General features: G+C 42.8%; 1 protein-coding gene and 1 long non-coding RNA gene across 5 annotated transcripts in view; one reads left to right on the top strand and one right to left on the bottom strand.

Moving 5' to 3' along the window:
- The window catches only part of Ntrk3 (neurotrophic receptor tyrosine kinase 3), a 329,603-nt gene that overhangs the window by 267,522 nt on the left and 37,443 nt on the right, over positions 1–24,638 (top strand). For 2 of the 4 annotated variants that reach the window (XM_048790284.1, XM_048790290.1), the window contains exon 15: positions 15,925–15,999. The exons of the other annotated variants lie outside the window; for them this stretch is intronic. In XM_048790284.1, coding sequence (XP_048646241.1) covers positions 15,925–15,999 — 75 coding nt within the window. The remainder of the gene's footprint in view (positions 1–15,924; positions 16,000–24,638) is intronic. 4 annotated transcript variants of the gene reach the window in all.
- The window catches only part of LOC125612488, a 79,722-nt gene that overhangs the window by 2,713 nt on the left and 52,371 nt on the right, over positions 1–24,638 (bottom strand). The window contains exons 2-4 of the long non-coding RNA XR_007342843.1: positions 7,137–7,651; positions 5,120–5,217; positions 2,914–3,001 (exon numbers count right to left, since the gene is read on the bottom strand). This is a non-coding gene — a long non-coding RNA (uncharacterized LOC125612488). The remainder of the gene's footprint in view (positions 1–2,913; positions 3,002–5,119; positions 5,218–7,136; positions 7,652–24,638) is intronic.

Raw genomic sequence — 24,638 nt, forward strand, 5'->3', positions numbered from 1 at the left:
GCAAAACAAACAAACAAACTGTGGAGCTAATCTTATTTCCACATGCACTTTCTGGGTTAGAAAGAGGAACCTCCTGACCACTGAAAAATAATTTGGGATCACACAGCTGCCCTAAAGGAGTAGGGTCTTTAAGTTGACCACCTCAGGAAAAATTCATTTGTAAGATTTCAACTTATGAAGACATACTGGGTCATCAGTGCTTGCTTCTTCTTTTGGTCAGTGTTTATATGGTCCTGTTCCTGTTTCTGAATCTTAGAGCTAAAGCCATGTCCCAGTGATTTATCTAAGATGTTGTTGTTCAGTTGCACTGGCTGAGACCCTCAGGGAAACAGTGATTTATCAGATGGAGGAATGCTGTGAAGGGTTTTGTCTGCAAGCAGATACCCCAGGACAAGCTTCACCTCTCTGCTACCATTGATCACTGGGCCTAAGAATTTGCTTCATTTCTCATGCCTAATATAGATAAACAGGTAATTCAGACATGTGTGTGTTTGTGTGTGCATCTATTTGTGCTCTCCTGCTCTCCGAGGATTCTAGAGTGTACCTAGGGGAGCAGGAGGGGAGCTTGAGATAAGCCCCTCCTTATATTCTCCTTTTTTCATTTTTAATTTCTGAAAACAAAGAGGCGCCATCTGGCTCCTACATAAGTGGTATGCAAACGATTTACAAAGGTGAACTGTTGAATTTCCTGTTACATATTTAGATGGAGAAAATAAACATTCCTGCATCAAAGCTCTGGAGCAATTTGTTCTCTCTTCTTAAGATGGTGCCAAAGACAGATGCCTTTTCCTCCTGTGGATCCCTGGCTCAGGGCTTCCAGACTATCCTTAAACTGGCTTTGATAAGGGCAAGGTTTGAGTACCATTATACCTTTCATTAAACACTAGGAGATCAATCTAGAATTAAAAAAAAAAAAAAAGTTTTGAGCATCCTGAAGGAGAAGACGCTGAGATTCCAGAATTGAAATGTTTTCAGATTTTTTTTTTTTTTTTTGACGGGGAGATGATGTGCTGAGATCTGGGGGGGAGTGGAATGGGAGAGGATTGGCACTGATCCTACTCTGGTAGTGGGCTTTCCTGTTCACTCTGCTGTCCTGTGTACCTACCTAGTTCCTTGGTAAACACCCAATAAAAATGTCAGTGAATAAGGTCAGAATGTGAATTCAAAGTTAGGCAGGAAGTGGATTAAGCCAGACCAGGAGGAGCCCAGACAGGCAATCAGATACCCATCAAGTCAAGGTAAATCTGTGGTGAGGATACTGGGGAATTTTGCAGTAGGTGGCAGGGAAAATCTTGGCAAGTGTTGTCTAGGGAAGTAAAAACAGTTTTCTGGGGAAAATGTCCAGAGGAGACGGGTGAGTGGTGGTCTGAGTCAGAGATAATGACATAAGGTCAAAAGCAGGGTTCTGGCAGAAACTAAAGCCAAGTGTCCAGGAGATGAGGAGGGAAGTATGCAAAAGTCAAGGCAAAGACATCAGGGCCATGAAGCAAGTTTAGGAGTTGGGAGCATGGCACTGGGTTCTAAGCTGGAGATTCCAGGCCACGGTCCCCAGCAGCACCCGAAGGAAGGATAATGACCTTAGAGCAAGACAATCTGGTTGGTAAAGTATTTGATTTTACGGATGTCATGGTATTCCCATGACAGTGATGAAAATTGGACCCACACTGCCTGGACTTGAATCTCTGCTTTCATAATTCCTGGTTATATGATTTGGGGAAAGTTATTTACCCTTTCTGTGCCTCCGACTGTAAAATGAAGTTAATAGCCCCTATCTCATGCATTTGCTGTAAAGATTATGAGGTAATACATATAAAGCTCTTAGGATGATAAATGCTCAATAAATATTAATTACTGTTACTGTTATTAGAGTTAAAATTAAAAAAATGGTTTCCCCAATTCCAAGATGAGCATTCTGAACAAGGCTTACCTAAGGGTATTAGTTAAGGTAGGCCAATTGCGGTAACAAATAGATGCAAAAATATATAATGGTTCCAACACTGATAGAAGCTCATTTTCAGGTCACATCACAGTATGAACAGGTGCGCTCACGGGGAGAGTAGCCCTCCTCCACATGGCCATTCAGGCTAATGGAACACTACCCTTGTCCTTATGTGGCGTCCTCAGTCATCCTAGGCATTCAGCTAGAATGCCTAGTCAGAGAGAAGGGGAAAGTCCCATGAAGGAATGTGTTCTGGTTGTTGTCCATGGGCCTGGCATGCATAGGTTCTGTCATCTCCCCTCCTGACAAAAGTATTGTCTGTTTTAGTCGGCACTTTTGTCACTGTGACCAAAGGACCTGACAAGAACAACACAGAGGAGGAAAAGTTTACTTGGGGCTCATGGTTTCAGAGGTCTCAGTTCACAGATGGACGGCTTCATTGATCTGGACCTGAGGTGAGGCAGAACTCATGGTGGAGAGGCATGGCAGAGGAAAGCAATCCAGGACATGGCCTGAAGCAGAGAGAGCTTCAAGCACCAAGGACATGATGTAAGCCCCTCTCCGTTTTATGACCATCCAGAACAATGGCTGATTACCATATCATCTGAGCTGAGAGTCTGGGGCTTCTCTAAATGTTGACTAGCTGTGCTTGTCCTCAACTAGGGAGAGGTCCTTAGATGGAAGTCAAGTGGATATTAGTGGGCTGAGGGAGTCAGTGATCTACAAAACGACTTGTAGTTTGCTTTCACCTTTAAAAGCGACTGATCACAATTCAAGGGACTTTCAGGATCCCAGTGTGCCATCTGTGCTCCCTGCTCTCTATTGGGGTTTTTGGGAGGCCCACTCAGTAGTAAGAACCCCTTTTTCCTCTCCAGATTATGAATTCTGAGCCCACTGAGGCAGAGAAGGCCAGCAAGTTACCATAATAATGTGCACTTGAATCATGATGGAACCATTGCTGATGCAGGACTCACCTTGCAGCCAGAGTGGGCTTGTCCACTGAGTCCCCAGATTAGGCATTGCAGTCCAGCACAGCAGCCCAGGAATATGGCAGCTTTTTTCCTAGAGAGGCAGATTTTTTTTAAAATATACATTTTTAGTTGTAGGTGGACACAATACCTTTATTTTATTTTTATGTGGTGCTGAGGATTGAATCCAGTGTCTCACGCATGCTAGGTGAGTGCTCTACCCCTTGAGCCACAACCCCAGCCCAGAGGCAGATTTTTTCTGTTCTCTGTAGGAAAGAGGATATGCCATTCCACCCACCACTCAGAAGGGGAAGGAGTTGTGGTGTCATGCCCAGCCTTGACCAATTAGACAAGTAGTTCTTCCCAAGAGGCAAGATTAAGGCTAGAGAACTGCCTGTGCTCAATTGTTACTCCAATCTATGTTCCTCTGATTGGAAATCTTAAGCAGCTCAAAACTGCATTCATCTCCTCTTGGGCAAGAATCTGCCAAGCACTCTGAGAATCATAGTTCCTTCCTTTGAGGCCAGGGGTAGGGAGACCCAGCACCCACTCCCGCAGCTAAACTGGGTTAGAAAGGATCAGCAGCTGGGCATACCAGACCTTGATAATTGCTGACCTTGTTTGAAGGGGATTTAGCCAGATTCATCCCTGTGGTTTCAATCATTAGGCTCTCCTGAGTAGACCCAGATACCAGGGAAAGAAAAGTTTTACTGAATTTCAGAAGATGAGTCTCAGAAGAGATCCAGTGGCCAGACCCCAAGAACAGGGCCTGATGGTTTCTTTGTTGCTTTTAAAATATTCTAATAACTTATTACCCATGTTTTTATTTATATAGAGAACAATGGGGAAGATTTATAATCATTGTCCTTTTTTTGGTTTTTGGAGTAATTTTAGATTTACAGAACAGTTGCAAAGATAGTATAGAGTTCCCGAATACCTTTCACCCAATTTTCCCAACTGTTCCTATAACCATGGTACATTGGTACATTTGTCCAAAAAAAAAAAAAAAAGTTGTCAGTGGCACAAATTATTAATTATACTGTTTGGATTCTATGACTTTTACCATTAATGTCCTTTTTACAGTCCTAGGATACACTCACAGCTACCACATTGCACTTGACCAATTCCTATTTTAAGGGTAGTGGGACTGCTGTGATTGAAGTAGGGTGAGAGGTTGGTTCTCCCTATTTCAGTCTCTCTTTTAGTGCTTGGTATCCCAGGACAACCCTTGATGTACTTTCTGGAGGCCCCAGGACTCCATGGTTCAGTTAGTAGGAATGGGGATAGGTGGGCTATAGGACCCTCCTGTAGCACCAAGGCCCAGAGCTGCTGAAAACCCTTATTTTGTGAGTGTCGAGTAGCTGCAGATTCTCATAGTAAATCTTTAGAACTGTGCAGTCTTGGGAAACCATCTTTAGACAGGGCGCAGACAGGGCCGGAGTTAACTTTCTCTGCTAGAGCTTAGCCAGGAAGCTAAAAGAAATAAGGGGGGGGGGGTCTCCTTAGATTCCCAGGCCCTAAACCACACCTTTGTTCTTTTCTTCAACTTTGGTAGCGGGTGCATGGGTTAATTAGGAGACATGGCCACAGAGTAGATCTCCAGGCAGACAGGGTGCCATGGTATGCACTTCTTGAGTGAATTTAGAAAAACAACTTAAATGCTAAGACCTATTAAGCTGCACCAAGCTGCAGAGGCAAGGAATACAGAGGAAGGTGTGTGGGATAGATTTATGCTAATTATAGGTATTACAACCTTGTTTCCTTGATTAAAGCCAGTGGATCTGCACTCTAATTATCTACAAAATATCAGACATTTTAGAATGTGAAAGTCTGTTGAGGGATAGGACTGGTATTTAGGAAACCTCTGTCTCAGTGCCAGTTTTGTGTCTATGTTGCATGAATCAAAGATAGTACTTTCATATAGAATACCTGAAGTTTAGATTCTAGTTCTATGATGTCTAGTTCTGTGGTTTTTTTTTTTTTTCTTCTATGGGACTAAAGTCTTGTGTATAATGGTGAAAAGGAGGCTCTGTTTCTTCGGGATAAAAGGGAGAAATGGCCAGAGGTTTCAAGGGTAAAGTCAAGGTCATCTCAAGCAATTTCTATTTGTTTTGACCCCAGACCACAACTGTTCAATATCCCAGGCCTTTTTCCATTTCTGATAAAATAAAAGAACAACTTCTTGTCTTAAAACAAGCTTTTTCCATATTACCTGGATGTAGTTCAGTGAGTGAAGTTTAATTTCTATTCTACCATCTTCTTCTTTTTTTTTTTTTTTTGAGATATTTAGGGTTCTCATACTCCAATCAACTGGGTGAAAGAATTATATGGGCAAAAGTTTCAAATACATTCTTCAGAAATGGAGATTCTATAAATCCTTTCTTCCATCTCTATACCCCATACATTTTATACTTTTTTTTTCAATGCAGTGGTAATATTGGATATCTACCTAAAACTCAATCATTTCATAAAGGACAGAAGTAAATACCAAGACATATCTCGTGGTTTCTGTTATGGGACATCCCAGCAATCTGATTTGAAGATGACCTAGAGAAGACATGATGACTAGAAAGTTGAGGTGTCAGCCATGAACTCTAACAATGATGTAAAGGAGATATTTGGGACATTTCCCTCTCAATGGCCTAGGAATACTAGTCCTGGGGAATATAAGCTTTGCTTATGGGCTTTTGGCAACTGTGACTACCATGGTATCTCCAATGCAGAACTAGAAGCCAGGAAGCCTCAGTTTATTCCTGGATATGACCATTGACATGGGATAAATTCACTTTCCCCCCCTAGGACCTAAGTTTATCATTTATCAAGTGGGTGCTTCCTGTCTTTCTTTTTCATCATCTTGAGGATACCCTATCTCTTCACAAGTACTAGCCACACTAATAGCATTATTTTCTGCCACCGCATGGATTCTTAGTTGGGAGTTTGAAGGATATGCTGAACTTTCATCTTCACATGCATTTGTGGGTCCATTCCTCCTTTTCCTGGAGCAGGCATTAAATAATGGGCCCCAGTTCAGTCACTTAGTGACTTTGGTGACATTGACTTTAAATCAGTGTCCTTGATTTTCAACTCATAAGGTTGAATTAGGTGCTGAATTATCCAATGCAATTCTTTTGTTTTTACTGCATTAAAACCTCATCTTCAAATAGAACTTTATAAAATAGATATGCAGGCAGGCAGAGAGAGAGAGAAACAGAGAGCAGCTCTAGCTGCAGGAGAAGAACAAAGAGCCATGGCTATTCTGCCATCCCATGCCTGTCCCAGTTGTGTGGATCTTGAAGCACTTTGGCCAGGAGCGGGGAAGGCTTTTTTATCCTGGAGACTGAGCAATGTAACCCCTTCAGCAGGTTTCCTGGTGAAGATTTAGGACACTGTTCTGTCCACATACAATAGTGACAGTGATAATAACCAGAGAAAAGCACTAAGCAATTGATGAATGACTAACTCTGCCTTTAATTGCCATCGAATTCTCCTGGCTCTTTGTGTCTCACTGGTTGATGGTGTACATTCTCATTCCCAACCCAACGGAAGAAGAACTCATTTTTCAACCTAGTGAAACTTTGGTCTTTCACACCAGCCTTTGGAAACCTCCTCAGTACTCTTCCTGGAGAGAAAGAGTGTCTTCTGAGAACTTCCCAAAGAAGTAAGTGATCAATGATTGCTGGCTTCCACTTTTGGATGCGAAAATGGAGTTTTAGAGAAGATTGGTGATGTGTTCCCAACCCTGAGATTCCTCAGTGTTAGAGCATTTACATAATTTTAAGATGAGCAATCTAGTTTGTATATTTGCTGAACTTTGTCTGTTCTGGTTAATTTCCTCTCTTGTACCAAGTTCCCTAGGTACAAGGTCCATGTGTGGCATACACGATTCAGTTCAACTCCATATCTGTCTGAAAACAACACAATTTCTATTCCCAGGGAAATAAAAATTTCTTAGGAAAAGTAAGACAGGATAAAAATTTGTATCTCTATTGTAAGCCAGAGGGAGGGCAATCATATAAAAAGGTGGCTACAAATTTCAACAATGGAACAATGACATAGACCTTGAGAAGTTGATTGGCAGTCAGTGGATTGAATACTAGTAGGTCATTCCAAGCAGAGGGGTTAGTGTGAGCTAAGGCACAGAAGCAAGCAAATGGAGAGTGGTCTAGAATGGTGTGTTATTCAACTGACCAAAACTCAAGATACATGCATGGAAGAAAATATCCACCCACGCTTGGAAGACCAGCTGTTTTGATTTGGGTAGCTGATGGACAGTCACAGAAACTTGTGTTGAAGTGAGCCATTGTAGTTGTCCAAGCTACAGGCAGTGAGACTGGGTGCTGCAGTGGTGGTGTAGCAGTGGATAATGGAGAGGAAGGCATTAGAATCAATGGAATTTGGAATGGTGAACTGAAGGCCAGAGTCTGGGGACTCAGATTTCCTTGCAGTTTTGGATCACAGGTTTGAAAATATGTAACAGTGAAATTGTGGGTCAGGATGGATTTTTAAGAATGCATCTTTTAGGCCGTTCTGTCCATTTTGTATCCCATGAGTGTGAAAAACAGATGAGCAAATGCCAAATCATTTCATCCAACTTTAAAGAAACATGAAGCTGAAAGGAGCCTTAAATGTCATATGTGATGGCCCCAGGCACAATGGCATCACAATCATCCCAGACAGATGGTTTGCTCACTCCTTCCCTGAGCTTCTCCTGGGATTCCACAGGTTTACTCCTTACATTTTCAGCCTGCAACAAAAAGAAGGGATTATCAGTGAGACTTATTTTTTTTCTTTCTAATTTTTAACACTTGTTTAGAAGTAGGATGCTATCATGTCTAACCAGAATCCTATCTTCTGCAAGGTAAGTCTATCTCATCCCATGTCCTTAGTACAGATAAATGTGATTTATATTATAAAGCAGGCAATATAATACTCAGGAAAACTAAGGGATGCTTAGGTGACTGAAATAGTCTTGTATTTTCATAGACAACTGGTTATATTATTCACTGGCTATGTCTTGACTGGTGGAAAACCAACAGAATAAAAATACCTCCTTCCTTTGCCCTGCCAGATAATACCATTTTCTTTCTGAGAGCAGTTTCCAAGTGGTCTCCTAAACTCAGTCTCATCTGTGCAATTTTAAAATCCCATTGCTCTCTTCTGTCAGAGAAGGTGATACAGGAGTGGATGGATGCTGTCTTTACCAACCCTGTCTCCATGGGGACCACTGATATTGGGGTGGAGAGACAGGGAAGATGTCCCACCAGAAAATTCCAAGAACCTGAGGCATGTGTATATTGGAGCCCATTCTCAAGAGAGGAGAGGAGGAGGCTGCAGGAGGCCTCTATGTTGAGTCTACTGTTCTCTCCATTCCTGTGGGGGGCGGTGATGGAGGTATCATAACTGGCTCCATTTTCCTCCCTCAAGTGCAGAAAGCCTTTTGTTTTCGGAGACAAACTGAATATATAACATATAAAAATACATAAATTTCCATACAAATATCTTCTTTACCAGCTGTAATTAAGATATTTGCATGTAAAGAGAACATTGTGTTCCCTTGACTTCCTCCTGGTAGGGAATTGTATTTCTCTTCTAATCCTCAAAGCCCAGGAATTTGTGATCTGCCTCTGACTAAACAACAGGAGGAGGAGGAGGAGAAGGAGGAAGCAGAGGACCGGGTCAATGCAGCATCTGAAATTCAGAATTTTAAATACAGTTTTTGCTCCTGGCTGTTTTTTTCCAGGATAAGCTCATCCCATAGGAACAAGCTGGAGGTGGGGACGGGGATTGCCCAAGAGAAGGTGGGCAGAGCACCCCCTTATTCTGAAGTCAGGCAGATTTTAAATCTTTGAGCTTCTGCTTAGAGCTATGTGATCTTACGAAATTTACTTACATTCTCTAGACCTTAGATTCTGAAAAAAGGAAAAAGAGAGAAAAAGTGAGCGCAAGAGCTGGAGTGCACGTGAGAGGAAGGGAGAGAGGAAGAGAGAGAGAGAGGGAGAGGGAGAACAATTTCTTCTTTTGTGTGGATTAAATAAGATAATGTATGCAAATTGCCTGGTACCTATTAGGCACTCAATAGATGGTTATTATTATTCCATGTAAGTGAATAAGGTAGAAATTATATATAAGAAATTTTAAGTATGTTACAAGCCAAAGTATTTCTTAGGATGAGTCTTTGGTACTGGATACTAAAATTAAAGGGGAGATGAGCCTACTTAAGGGAATTTAGAGAAATAAAAAATAAAGCCACATACTCTTTCAGAATCAGTTTAAATGTTCAGATTGGTTTGTTAAAGGCCCAGGAAGAGACAGCATAGGTGATTAAAAGAGGAGCTTTGCCATTGTAGAATTAGTAGCTCCAGCCAGGAACTAATAAATGTTGGATAATTGTGAACCATGAATTCTATAGTAGACAAAAGTCTTCAGAATTACAGCCCATTTTCCAGGTTTCCTAAGTTTGTACCCAGAGGGAGATTTCAGGTTTATGTATCCTGGATTCTTGGGGTTAGAGAGAAGGCTAGTCCAGCTGTACCTCCTTTTTCTTCTCACTTGCAATGTGATGGTGGCTTTATATTATTATGCATAAGATTAGATAATGAATACGCAAGTGCTTTGTAAACTCTTGGCTTGGGTGCAGTTGGTTTTACCAACACTGCCAGCAACAGCCCTATCACCACCAGGATACTCTGTGCTTAGTAAATAACCATGAGAACTCTGGGAAAAAATGGTTAAGTTCATTCACATCGCAAAGTTGATTGGCACCAGTAGCGAGCTGTCAGCACTTCATCTCTCCAACCTGCAAATCATCATGATTCATCATGCCTCTATTGAGTCATGTTCTCCAGCCTCTGTAGCCAGATTGGACCTTTGATTTCTGTCCCAGTTTGTTCTTGTAGTTGGTCATTTCATTATCCAATGGGTCAATCACAACTTCCTGATATTTGTGTTTATTTTTTCTTTTTCTTGAGTCATTTGGATTTACATCTATCCCTTACCTCCTAAAGCCTAAGTCACCGTGAAGGCAAAGGAGTTCGTTCCATTTTTAGCAGAGGGATTGTCACATAATGAATGCTTACTAAGAGTGCTTGATTTCAATACATATGATACCATGTGAGGTGTTTTCAGTGGTAAGAAATAATATCTCCACTGACCTAAGTATTCTTAAATACTTGTGAGTCCCCACTTGGCAGGTGTTAATAGTCAGTATATGGGCACTCTGGGTAGGGACATCAGAAAGATGCAATGGTGTCACCTTCCAGAAAGCCAAGTGGATCTGATTCCCCCTGGATGGCCCAACATCTGTTTATCAGTGAAGAGGACTGAATGAACACACATGACACTGGAGTTGGCACCCAATGGACAATTTATTAATGCATGCAAGGGACCAGATTATTCAAAGGCTATGTGACCAAAGCATTCACTTTCAGTAAGCTAGTCTATGTGAGAAGCCTAATCATACTGAGAAAATAGCTTGAAGAGGAAGAAGTCAGAGCAAGGGAGTTGAGGAATCAAATAGTTAATGACACCTAGCTAAGAACAACTAGTAACAGGATCCTTGGCTATCCAACAGATTTGGAAATACTCCAAGTCTTTTATATCATTTCTTCTTTCTCTCTTGCCCCAAACCAGGAGGGGATGAACACTGCCGCCTCCCAATTCTAAGACCTTCTCTCTTTCAGGCCTCCATGAACAGCCAGTGACTTTTCTGAAAGATATATTCTTTCCTCATCAGCATCAAGTAGGACACAATTGAGCTGTGGTGGCCTAAGAGCCTCTCAAATCTTTTCAGACAACCTTGGATGTACATCCATGTTTTTATCTGTTTTAGGATGATCTTAAAGAGACAAATTGTATGATAACTATTTTCCAATACTTTTTTATTATAGTCCCCAGTACTTACATGTCACTGGATTGCTATCAGATCTAAAAAAAAAAAAAATGAGTCCTTTTGTTGCTTGTAAATTTAATTGCCTCCATGGCAAGTGTTAGATGCCCCAGGGATGGAAAGTCCATCTCAGGTAGCGGTTCTGAGGGATGGTGGAGGTTGCTCTGAGTAGACTGGTAGACTGCATCTAGAGTTGGTGGGAAAGCATGTGGTGATCCACGGGTGATAGCTGCCATGATATAGGAAGAGGGATTGGTGGCCCCTGTGTCCTGTTGTCTCTAGTCCTGATGCATTCCATGACAGCCAGTTCTCACAACCCCAGGGCTTCTGCTGGACCCTTCTATGCATGCTCTCACCTTGGCTTCTCTCCATAATGGATTCTCACATGGCGTAGATGTGAGCTCATCAAATACTCCTGTGTTGAAGGCATATATACAGAGGGAGGGGTTTACCAGCTGGACCAGCATTCCTGGGGCTCATTAGATTTATTTGCCCAAGTTCACGGGTGAGACTGGTATCCCAGTATCCTAAATTATCTTCAATTAGCAGCTATTTATTTATTTATTTATTTATTTTTAGAACTTGTGTACATCAATGCACCTTATTTCTAGGCAGATTAAGTTTTCTAAGGTGGAAACCTTGCCAAAGTTTGGGGCAATCTAGATACAGATCTCCCAGCCAGTCCAGTGCCATCAGCTCTGTGCCAACTTTTATCAATATACCAACACTGTCTTTGGACATGTTTTTGACTCTTGAAAAATTGAACAGCCCAGGGATTGGGTTTTCTGCTAGAGTTCTGCTCCCAGGCAGATGTGGATATAATTATCAACATTCTTTGGATATAGTCCTTGTATGGCTATGATTCTACCCCATTGGACTGTTTTCCTTCATACATTTACCTTCCCCCGTAAGTATTTTATGCAAGCCTTTGATAAATGTCTGAAAAAAATCTGGGTAGACCACCTACAATGACAAACTTGTGAAGTCCAGGCTAGAAATGAACTTGGAAGTCGTCTTATCAAGCTTACTTAACTCATCTGACTGGTAAGGACATTGTACCTCAAGAGACAGAGAGAGAGGAAGGGAGGGAGGAGGAAGAGGGGAAGAAGAATGGCACAGTTATTTGTTAAGTTTATAATCCAGTTAGTGGGAGAGTTAAGACAAGTACATTAGTCTCCTGCCTTGCAGATTTTGTGCTTATTTTTGATTACCATCAAAGCATTGTGAGGTCAACTAACTGGTATGATTACTCCTATTCACAGACATGTAAACTGAGGCTCAGAGACATTCGTTGGTATTCCTCAGATTGCACAATAAGTGAGGAGTGGAGTTAGGTTTTGTATTTTGAGTCACAAGTAAGGCCTTTAAAGGGTGAGTGAGAATTTCTTGAATAAAAATTTTAAAGAGCATACCAGGATAGTAGGGCCTCTATGAGGTTAGGAAGAGTTTAAGAGTTAGAAATGTGAGCCTATAATAATCCAAGTCCAAGATTGTTTTTTCCCCTCAAAGGTCTTATGGCAAGGCTCCTGAAGAAAAAGCAGGCAAACAGTTGGGGTGACTCAGGGCTGGCCACCACATCCAGCAAGGTGAACTTAATTTAGGGAATTCGGAATTTCTGTTGTAATAGTTGAACAAGCAGCAACAAATTATTTGAGTCACACAAAGTCCTAAGTGTGTAACACAGATGCTGTGAAACTCAAGGGTGAGGGAAGAATACTAGAACAAGGAAGATCGTGGTCAGAGACAATAAATGTTGTTCTGAAAATTTATTTCAGGAGGTGATTTTTTTGTGCATTTATTCATTGTGAAAATGTATTCTTGGGACCATCAGTTAACACATATTTGATCATAGTTGCTTGATATTTCTGTAAGAGCAATATCCGTGCCTTGTTTCATTAGTTACACCAATTACACATCCCTTGTGCTATACCTAGTATATGCTAGTAATTCTGTGAAGTCCATTAAGTGAACAAACAAGGAGACAAGATGGGCATGTATCTTGGTCAATGACTCATGTGGGATGATGCTCAAGGGCACTGAAATTTGAGATACCCAGAAATCTCCCACCCAGGCTTCAGTGCAGAGATGCTCTGAGGACTGGTCCTCCATTATTTTGGTGGGATGAATGCTTTACTGCATGTTCCTTTGAATAAGGGGGCAATATTAGAAAACTCTAGAGATATTTCAGACTCGGTGGTGAAGCACAGTGCCATAGGCATTTACCTGTGTGAAAATAACAGACCACCTGCAAAACAGTGCTTTCTCCATCCCCAGTGGTTTCCAGAATATCCACGTTTTAGAGGTGCTGTAGAGATCTGTGCATTGGACATGAGGTTGAAATACATGTTCCCAAAGTTTTGCTTTTTTTCCCCCAATTCTGAGATCCTAAGAGTCAACTCTAGAATAGAGATTGCTTAGATACAGTATAGTAATTTAAGGCCTCATTATGCATATGTGAGGAACTGTTAAGTATATATTTCTGTAAAGCTATGAAATATTAGGCCCAATCCACCCTCTTCATATCTTCAAATTCACACCTCTGCATTCTTTCCCACTCCCTCGTGCCTCACCATCTGTCACCTGCCCTGTCTCTATCAAGCCCACCTCTTTCTGTAACTATGTTTATCTTTCTCTGAAGCCTTTCTTCAAAGCCTTTCTCCCTCCTTTGTTCTCTAAAAAAAAAAAAAATACAATCTCTTTTACATTAAAGAAAAATCTTCATTTGACCTTTCTGCCCCTTTCAACTTCCATCTGTCTCCTCTGATAAGGAAATAGGTAGTTTTCATCTTCTCTATTTTGGGGGATTCTGGTCTTATCATCTCATTGAATCTGCAGTTTTGGGGGTCCACAATGATCTCATCATGGCCAAATTCAAATGTCTTTCCTCCAGGCTAATTCTTTCTGAACTATCTGTTGAATGACATTCTTAATAACAGCCCCATTCCTACTCCCCGTCATCATGCCTTCTCCACCAGAACTGCATAATACTCCTCTTCAATGCCTCAGTGATGTCTTGTTTTTCCCCCTTTCTGGCCCTTCTTTGCCTCTTCCATTGGTTTCTCTCCCTCCTCTCACTGAAAGTTCTGGTGCAGCTATTTTAGACATTTTCTTTGCACACCTCACACACTCCCATGGTTCAAACCTTTTTTTTTTTTTTTTTTTTTTGCTTTTACACAAAATCTGTTTGCATTTACATTTTTAACTTCCACCTCTTCTCTCTTTGATTGCTTCATCTGAAGCCTCTCCTGGAGAGTTCATTGGCGACTGAAACTTGGTGTGTTGGAAATGAACTCACCCTGGCCGCCTCCTGCTTCTTCAGTCGTGTTCTTGAGCAGCCTGTTAGCATCTGTGAAAACTCTCTTGGGAGGTTCCCCAAAGGGGAGTCTTTCTGAATTAGTCTCTTCACCACCTACTGTGCCACCTGCTATGTCTCTCTTCATAGCCCTTCAGTGAGGCTTATTCTTTGCAAGTTGGCAGGAGCTACCCTTGACTACACCCTGGTCAGGCCAGTGCCTGGGTCAATGTGTGTACCTTTAGGCTCAGAGCTGTCCTACCTCTGCTCCTCAATTACATCCCACCCCCCTACTCATTTAAGAGCCTCGAGTGAATCTTCATTTCTCCAAATATAAATTCCTCACCCTGGCCTACAGGGCTCTCCAGCACTCCACCACTATTCCTCTTGACCTCTGTCAAAGGAAGCCCCTGGGTTCTTCTATCCCAGTGAGTCTATCTTCTGCTCTACAGTGCCATGTTCTCATTTCTGCATTTGCATGAGGCCTTCTCTGTCTATAGTCCCCGGCTGGGCTTGCCACAACAGAATGCCTCACATTAGGGGTTTTTCAACAACAGAAACTTATTTTCTCAGAACTTGGGGGCCAGCATTCCAAAATCAAGGTGCAGGCAGGCTTGGCTCCTTCTGAGATCTTGCTCTCTGACTTGCAGATGGCCACCTTTGACCTGTGTCCTCATGTCGCCTTCCCTCATAACTCTGTGGGTCCAGATTTCTCTTCTCCTAAGGACATCAGTCATACTGGATTAGGGCTCACCCTAAGGACTCCATTTTTACCTTAAGTATCTATCTTCACCTAGAGTCACATTCTAAGGTATTAGAAGTCAGGACTTCAACATAACAAATTTTGGAAGGACACATCTTTTCCCAGATGCCCATATGTCCTTTCTTCTCCTACTTTGTTCTTTCTCACTGTCTGACCTTCACTGCCATCGGAAACCATAGATCCCATTTCACTGCCTTCATTGGATGGTCTCCTCAGGCTTGCCCTCCAGGTTTGCACACATGGACTTGTTGCTTCATCAGCCTGCTTCACCAACCTGCTTCTTCCTCAGGTTGTTCCTGGGCTGCTTCTCTGCCTTTGGCTCCATGGGGAGTTGGGGCTCTATCCTTTGCCCATAGCTGTTGACCCGTAAGGAGCTTGAGAAATGCCTTTGCTAAGTTACTGCAAGTCCCTCCTTTAAGGCAGCCTGACAGCTCCTCCTCTAGTTTCTTGAGAGCATTTTAAGAGAAGTGAGCTTTTCCCAGGAGGTGATGGAGAACACCAATACTTGAGCCTGTTGACAACAAGGAGGAAGAAGGCTGAGTCATCCACCCACACAGGTGACCTTCAAGCCAGCTCTCCTCCTCCCCAAATTGGGAAAGTGAGGATGTGGGTCTGGAAATCCCTAAAAAAATGGTAGTTAATTCAGGGATTTTCTGCTAACACAATAAGACACTTTGGAGAAAGTGCTATTTCTTTGACATTAAGGGGGTTGAAATTCCTAGATAAAACCCACTTCCTTTCAGAGTGGTAGGTTGGCTGGCTGGGAGGCTCATCCTGTGAAGAAGAGAACTGAGTCCCGGGAGGGAAGCCAGTTGACTCTCGGTGGCCCTCAAAGGAAGACAGCTGGGTGTCATGGACTCGGAGTGGTGTCACGGTATGTTTGCGGGGCTGTGAGTGCTGTTTCTGGGTGGACTGCTCAGCCAGAGACTTGCAGGTGGACTGCTGTGGGACAGGTGTTCGCAGGCCGTGGTCAGGAGAAACACACCGTTCAGTTCAGTTCAAGATACACGTGCTTCCCTTCTCCCTTCATCCCTTGTCTTCTCTCCCCTCCCTCGCTCTCTCTCCATTCACTGTCAGGAAGGGCCATGCCAGAAGGGCCCCTTCAGCGTGTCATGGCAGCGGCAGAGGCTCGCAGCACCGGCAGCTTCCACAGTGAGTCTGGGTTTCATTTCTGGGGCCAGGGGGTCTGGGCAGGGCTGTTCACACACAGATTGACAGCTTGCAGGCTTTGGAGAGGAACTTCCATGGGGATTGCTTCTCTAACCTCTCTTTTCCTGCCTTCCACCATGGGGGCATCATTCCTCTTCCATGGAAGTTTCCTGCCAAAGCCATTGATGTGCTTGGGATATCTCATGGGGAGGCAGCATGGTGGGGGGGTGGCGGGGCCATGGTCTGCTAAAATACAGTGCACAGCTGTGGGGAGCCGCCAGAATTCAAAATGGCTGCCAGGGATCTGTCCAGGCCTGTGTGTGGTGGAGGCTGGAGGCTCTGCATGGAGGGTGGTTTGGCTGCTTTCTCGCATTTCAGGAGGTGTGACCTTGAGCTTTGTGTGTACTCTGGGTGTCTGTACTCCATAAGAGACTCCCTTTAAGGAAGCCAGGCTACTCTACACACATAGGCTAATAGGCCTGAAGAAAGGGAGATGTCTCCCTTGAACTCAGATGAATCTTTGTCTAAATGATTTGATGCTCAGGACAGTTGTTATAGATCCTTTGTGACTGAGTCATATCCCTAAGCATTGGGGAGAGAGTTTTTACCCTCCTCACTTCAATTTCTATGGTAATTTCTGGTGAAGAGGTGGACATACTGCAGAGTCATTGAAGTTCCATCTGTCCTGCCTTTATTATCAGACTGAACTGGATGGCTTCCTTCCACTTTTTTGCTTAGGGGCTTTTTTCCTTCTGTGTTGGGAATGATCCATTTAGTGAAACAGAACCACAAGATTTACCTTCCCAGCTTTAAGTACCTAGCACAAGTCCTGCTTGTCATCTGAAGAGGCTTTCCCACTGGCCAGATGCTGTTTCCAAACACGGACTGGGTGTGTTGTCATGGAGTTGATGTTGAAGCGAGAAACTTTGGGTTTCTGATATGTGATGTTATCCCTATGCAGCAATCTCCTGGCCAGGTGCAGGGGAATTCTTTGACAATTGCATTCATTTCTCTCGTGATTTGGTTAGGGAGGTAAATTAAGCATAGCCTCCCAGTCTGTCTCAGGGCCACAGTTTTATAGGCTTCTCATCTTGACACTGCTACTAATGTCGACATTAAAGTTTAGGATTTCTTAATGTTGTATCTAGCTAGAGTCTATCAGGAAAAACTCACTTGCCAGCCTTTTGAGAATTTTACAAGTGGGACCACAAGAGCTTAATCACATCTTGTGCTTTTAATATATCATGCGTATTTCACTTATGGTAGGGTCAAACTCTCAGTTTCAGAAGTTGACAAGTTTTATTAAAGCATCAGATTGGTCAAATTTATTAATCCAATTAAACAAATATTTATTATAAATCAATTGTGTGTATTGATTGTCTAAACTTGGATACTGCTGAGAGTGAAAAGGAAGCTATTAATAATTCAATAGGAACTAAGGGTATAAATTGAGTCCTTCTCTGGTAAATTGGGACATGCAATCTCTTTCCAATGTATCCTGAGCTATTCTAGATGTGAGCAGTACAACTGTGAATAAAATAGACAAAGGTCTCTGCCTTTAATGAGGGAACTAGAAGACAAAAGTGAAATGAGGTACATAAAAATTTAGAGAGTGAAAGGTCCTTAGAAGGAAAGTAAAGCAGAGAGGAGAAAAATAAGTGCTTGGTAGTGGTGGTGGTGGTAGTGTGTAAGTGTGTTTGTGCATGCACACACATACACAGTTTTAGGTAGAGAGGTCAAAGTAATTGAGTTGCCAAAAGAAGACAATATATCTTAGTTCATTTACTTTCTCCAAGGAGAGTTTTTGTGGCTCAGCTAAAACTTTCTGAAACAAGTCAGATCTGAAAAGTCTGAGCACCCATGAGGAAATACAGACTTCAGTGTGACAAAAATCAAAGAGGAAGAGTCAGGTGATCATGGCATCGGAAACATACTTTGCTTGTTAGCATAGGTGTCATCTCTCATTGGCATCACTAAGAGGGCACCAGAAAGGGAATAAAGTTGGATTCCTTCATTTGGGGAGTATCTTTGTAGAAAGTCCCTTACCCTGTGATTTGCACTGACCATTCAGATATCTTAAGGCCCTTCCTTTATCCATCTGGTGTCTTTATGGGCAGTGGGTGTGTGTGGGGGGGGCAACTTACATTTTCTGAGCATCTATTCTAGCTGGGGCTTTGAGTAGCTTTATTTAATCTACACTATTCCTGTGAAGAATTCATCATAGTCCCATGTTAGGGATGAGCACACTGACATTGAAACACACAACTAGAAAATGGTGGAGCCAAGAATTAAATGCAGGTTGACCTAAGTCTGAAATTCTGCCTTTATCCATTAGTCTCAGCATCCATCCATAGATTACCAATTGGTAGAAGGTGGGCAAAGTAAAGCAAAGGAGGACTCCCTGGGTTACCCCAAGGTCCCACATACAGACTGATCTGCATGGCTGGATCAGGAGCAGTAGATGTGTTGGGGTGATTGTCAATGTCTTTGCTGATTGTGCATGAAGACAGATTGATTTCTGCTGCTTCTCCATGTGGTGTTGTTATTGGGAATGGGGATGGCATGGGAAATTTGGTGGGGCATGAGAGCAAGGCTTCCTGTTTTGGTATCCATCTTTGGTAGAGGTAGAAGCTTAACTTCAGCCCAACAGGGTTCCTGGATTTCATGCACGTTGGAGGGAGGGCTGGTGCATGGTGTCTGGGTATAGATAATAGGGATGGGGAGAATGCATGCAGAGTTCTGAGACTGGATGAAGGGGCTTTTACTCAACTTTGAATGCAAAGTTGAGTTTGAAGATAATTCTTAATTCCTGTCTGCCTTTGTGAATGAAATATGCAGACTGACTTTATCCTGTCTTGGGATACTATTAGCAAGAAGCAGAAAGTCTCTGAACCATATCTCAGATATTATGGCTATCATCATGTAACTTTGTATTTATTTGTGATGTGCTTTCCTATACTTCCCAGAAAAAAAAATTAAATAGCATCTTGCCTTATGTGTTAGATGGGCTTCTGAGGTCACATGGCAAGAAAATTACCATTTAGAGACATAGGACAGACCCGCTACAACAAAGCAAAGAATTAGTTTGAGATATCAATAGCCCTCAATCGCCTTCTCCAGTTTTCCTAAAGGAGATTTTTTTTTTAACCTGTAGTGGCATTATTTCCTTGGACTCCCAGAACATTTCCTTTAGTGCATTTCAAGGCAACGTCTCTTTTAGTTTCACAATAATTGCCATATATAGAGAAGCTATGAATCTATTACTCTTGTCATTTACCAAGGACTTCTTGGCCACCACAACGTCAGCATCACAGGAATATATTCCTGATACTTGAATATCCCCCACTGGGCTTCTCACTGTGGGATTATGGCTACCACATCAGGTCCTGGTTCTTCATAGCTTATGGACGTTGTCCAGTTTCCTCCTTCACTTCAGACTCAAGGGCTAAGAAGCAAAGCACCGTTCCTCTTCCTTTCCAGGATGCACCTCTCTGACTTATCTCTCTGAGTCCTCTTCTTAGTAAAACCAAAAAGGAAAACTAATTACCTTTTTCTTGGAAAACATTAAACTATCTCAGTGTCAGTTGACTACTCTCTTCTGCATCAGGTACTCTATGGAGTCCTGCTTGGAAATAGAGGCAAAGATTGGAGATGTCTGGTTACATTTCAAAGTGACAAAGATATTCCTTCTTTTTCTGGTTATTTGTGACTCATTCTGCCATTTACAGAGGAGATATCTTAATTCTAGGCTCTGTGAAATTCTAGGAGGGGGTTAGTCACAGCTAGAAGTATAATGTTCAGGTCTTAAAAGTCTAAGGGCACACAGGAGTCAGCTTGGGGGCCTGTTCACAGATTTATCTTCACACTAGCAGGATGGGAGCCCCAGGGGATGCCTCTCACCCAAACCAACCCAGTTTTTCTATGAGGACTGAAAACACACCTGTCTGCATGATCAAGGCACACAAGAGGAGCTTAGGGTAATTTTTATTCAGTACTCTTTACATGTGAGTGTTTTTCAGCTGTTGCTGAGAATAAGGTAGTTTTGATTGCAGCAAAGTTGTCTCTAAGCTATGGAACATTCTAAAACACACTGGAACTTTGATGGAGTCAAACAGCTATGTACTGTAATAGCTCTGAAATTACAGAATATGGTTTTTCCACCTTTTCATTGGCATCCTATCTTAGGATTCAAGAGAGAGTTAAGACTGGCCTTTGGGGAAAAATTAATACATCCATCTGTGCAAGATTTCTCTTAATTTATATGGTATCTCTGGTCTTTTATAAGTTTGGGAAAATCAGTTGTGTTTTCCCAGGGCCAATCCTCTGGATTATCATCTGGAGATTTACTCAAAATAAGAACTCTGCCCATTGAATGGCCATCAGTGTTTGAACTTCTGGTTTCCTTGGCATTGTGTGCTCTCTGATGATCTGAATAGATGTCTTAGTGCTGTGTGAGTCCCTGGAACAGGCTAGCCCAGAATGAGGTGGTACTCAGATCTTCACATGAAATGGTATGGGAGCCACAGGGAAGATGACAGAGAAGAGGAGGACATCTTTTTTCTTATACCACCCAACACTGCTTATAAGGAAAGTTGCCTTGATTCTTATGATGGGTTATGCACTCCTCGATCTGGATTTCAAAGCTGGTCAAATCTATTTATTCACAGTTGTTTTGGGACAAATGACTCATGAGAAATCTATACACCTGGAAGAAATGTGACACTACCTTCTGTCTAAGAATGCCATGACAGGGAATGGTAGGAGTTCCAATGTCTCTGAGCGGATGTCTACTTCTCTTGAGCATTAGTTAAATCCTCTAATTTTTGCTGTGTCACCCATCTTGTCACTTGTGGCTGATCCTAATAGAAGATAGAGGTCTGGTATGACCTCCAGCCAAATGCATCTGGCTGAGGAAGTCTATCATCAGACAGATGCAGCCATGTAAGGAGAGCCTTCAGCACAGATGCTGGTGTCAGAGCCACACTCTGTGAACTGTGTCCTGTGATGCTTGATGGCTGGTGAACCCCTGGCACGTGGGTACCACCATGCAGGGCAGGGAAGGAGAATGGGGCACTTGGTCAGTGAGAGAAGGCCTATTATAGATCTGCCCTCAGTGAGAAAATTGACTTCTATCTGGGCCTCTGGAATCTCTCAAAATCTTTCTTCTCAGGTTCATGTCTAGAAATAGACATTTTATTCCTAGAAATAAAGACTAACTTAAAAGGCAAATTTTCCATTATTTTATCCCAACTTTTTTAGCTGCAAGTAACAGAAAACCTAGCCAAATATACCTGAAGTTTAAAAAGGCAATGTGGGTGTCTTAATAATAATAAAAAAAAATTCCAGGTTTAGGATTTATTTCTGGTGTTGGATTAATTCTAAGAGTCAAATAATGTCACCAGGCTCAGTCTATGCTGCCTCTCTACCTCCCTCTTTCTCATCTTTTCCCTATAATTTCCTATAGACTTTTTCCTATAATTCTTCCATCTTTCTGCCTCTCCCTTTGTCTGCATGAGACAATGATGTTAGAGAAAGAGATGTTAATGGGAAATAGATATCAAAAAATCATGGGTAGTAAAATTGGAAAGTTATGATGATAAATGCTGTAACAGTCGAGCAGATTATCTGGGACCCAGATGCTGAGTAACGAAGGCAGCAGGGCAGACTTGGCATCCGGAGCCCAGCTGACCAGGGGGAGAGCCCAGCACCACTTGCAGAGTCCCACTGGGCATCCTGCAGAGAAAAGCCACAAGGGAACGACTGGGGAAGCGAAGCCCACGGCTGGCTGCTGTTTCCAGTCTGTCTACAAGGAACATCCGCTGTATCCTGATATCATTTTTCTGAGTGCTCTCTGGGCTGATGTGGGCCCCCATCTTACTTCGTTACATTGGCTGATTTAGACATTTTAAAATGAAAATCCCCTTTCAGCTTTTATGGCTGCTTTTTTATAAAAATCAAATTCTAGGATTTCTATCACAAAATCTGCCACCCCAACCCATCAATTTACATGCCTTAAAACATCATTTTACTTGGGAGTCTTCCTTCAACTTGTAATTGCACAAGAATTTCAACTTGGAGGTGTGTAAGAAGATGGATTTTTGGAATCAGAATAATTTAGGTATATAACTTAGATATTTCCCTCTTCAGCTTTTTTGAATAAATGTTCTAATATTTTCCTCTTCTTCTCCCCTTCCTCCCTCCCTCTCTTCCTTCCTCCATGCAGCGGTGTTGATAATAATTTCCAGAGCCAATGCATATTGGGAGGATTGAATAAAGCAGTGAATTTAAACTCATTTAACATATATCCTGCTATAGTATAAACACTCCATAAGTTATTATATCACATCTGTTCATTGAGGCAAGACTTCCACTTCTGTTCCCAAATGTGAAATGCTGAACACATCTCCTTCTATCTCTGTTTCAGAATGAGGCCAGAGGTTTAAGATGCACTTAGCCTGGCTCCCCCACTTTTGGGGACCCATGGAAGGACCTTAAAAAAGATACTTCATCACTGTTTCACTTGCTGGGAAGCAAGAGGATCACTTACTTGCTTTTTGAAACAAGAACGTGTATAACAAGAGTAGGAATGTCTTTGAAAAAAAAAACGAAAAACACTAAAAACCATCCAACAGTGATTGCTGGCTTAGCATTTAAGACTTTCTCTTTTGTTCATTCTCGGAGCAGTCTTCTCCAGCCTTTTGACCTTGAAGGAGAAGCCAAGAGGTTGGGCTTATTTATAAAGGAGAAGGTGCAGCCCACAGCTGCAGGCCTCAGATGATGGCCTGGGAAGCCACATGCTGTGTGGAGGGGCAGCTTCTCCTCCATCCCTTTCATCTGAGGCTGCCCTCGGCCTGCCCGGCCCGGCCCACACTTGTCTGCAGAGAGGCAGCCTGGGCTCCAGGTGCAAGGTCGTGGGCTGTGTGGAGTAAGCAGGGGCCCTAGAACTCTAACCTTCTCTTGGGGCTGGGAGGGGCATCCAGAGGTTATCCACTCTCTGCTTCACTGACTTTTCATGTTTTGGAACTGGATGATACCAAATGGTCAGATAGTGTAGTTCTTTCCCTGAGCTGACTGTTTCCGTAGATGAGGACATGGGAGCCTAGGGATGAGGCAGGTGGTATGATGTAACCTCAGTCCGGACCCTGGAGCTCCAGAGTTCTGGCCCTTGCTCTCTTTGGTCCACCCACAAAACACACACACACACTCACACTCACACATACACATTGCACGAGGATATACACACTCCTCTGAAAAGTCAGGCTCCCAATGCTGCAGATATTGGGGAAGGCTTTGAGATGAGCTTTTGTTCAGTGGTCTTCACATACTGATTCAGATAACAAAATGATGCTTTGGATAATCTCATGTAGTTTTCAGGTAGACAGAAATCTTAGCAATCCAACTGTGTCATTGTTACAACTCAAACACTGAGACAAAAAGGAAGCACAGGCTGCCAGAGCCACAGGGTGGTGCAATGACAGATCTGGGAGGGGAGCTCACGGTGGTCTGAGTCCCAATCCAGTGCTCCTTCCCCTTGATTCCATGGCTTCCCTCGGTGTAGGATCTGCCCTCAGGCTATCTCCCTTCCAAGAGTCTCAAGATGTCTCTGGTCCCTGTCAGGGCTGTGTACCTGGGTTAATCAATACCCCTCTCCTGGAATTTCTCAGGGGAACATCTAACTAGGAACTTGTGATGCATAAAAATGGCCATGGTCCTAAGTTGATTAATCACTTTGCTGTTCACAGAGTACTTGAACCGCTGTTATCACCCATCCTCAGGCTTCCCTGGGAATTTAACCCTGCTATTTTTCCAAGTCAAACCCCCACCTTTCTATGAAGATGAAGGACTTTATCCACTGTTTCATGTGTGTGGTCCTGCAAGTGATCCGTCAACTCCCTCCTCCCAGACTCCACATGTCCTTCTTTTACAACGAAGGGGTCTTATTTCATGACTCAAAGGAAAATCACATTTTTCCATTGGGTGATGGGGTACACTCAGTTCTCAAGAAAGCTCTGGGTGTGTGAAAAGCCCCATTCTGTCCACTTGTCCTGGCTCTGCAGTCAAGTCAGAGGATGGACTGGAAATTCAGCTCCAGCTCAGAGCAGCCAGAGAAGGCAGCCTACAGTCTTCAGAAGTGTTGCGTATTCTCTGTGTCATCTCCCAGGATGCGCTTCCAACTTCCCCTGCCTGGGGATGTAGACATAGATGGTAGGTTTCTGCTGTGCTATGTATTGTTTACTGAAGTAATTAAAATATGCAAAGTGTTCCCTGTCCCTACTTTTGTACTTCTTCCCCAGCTACTTCTGGCATTTTAAGTTGGCAGTTAATAAAACAAAAGGGGGGCCCAAGGGCTTCAGTCTCCCTCCAGCTAAAAGGATTAATTTGGAGTGATTTGGAAGTGGTAGATTTCACCTCTAGCTACAGCCATACTTTTCTGTCTGATCTGTTCAACCTGTAGCGATACCCTTACTGGGGGGACAGGTGGGTAGAGGGAGGGGAAAGGAGACAAAGATCTGGTTCACTAATTGCTGAAGCACAAGCCCCCCAAAAAACTTCTCATCCTTCCTCAGCATGGCTCTACATTGGAACAGCTACTGTCAAGGACACTAGAAATGTATTTCCAGATCCAGCCTACATCTATAGCA

The sequence above is a fragment of the Marmota marmota genome, unplaced genomic scaffold (assembly GCF_001458135.2).
Source record: "Marmota marmota marmota unplaced genomic scaffold, marMar, whole genome shotgun sequence".
In the NCBI taxonomy this organism is placed as follows: domain Eukaryota; kingdom Metazoa; phylum Chordata; class Mammalia; order Rodentia; family Sciuridae; genus Marmota; species Marmota marmota.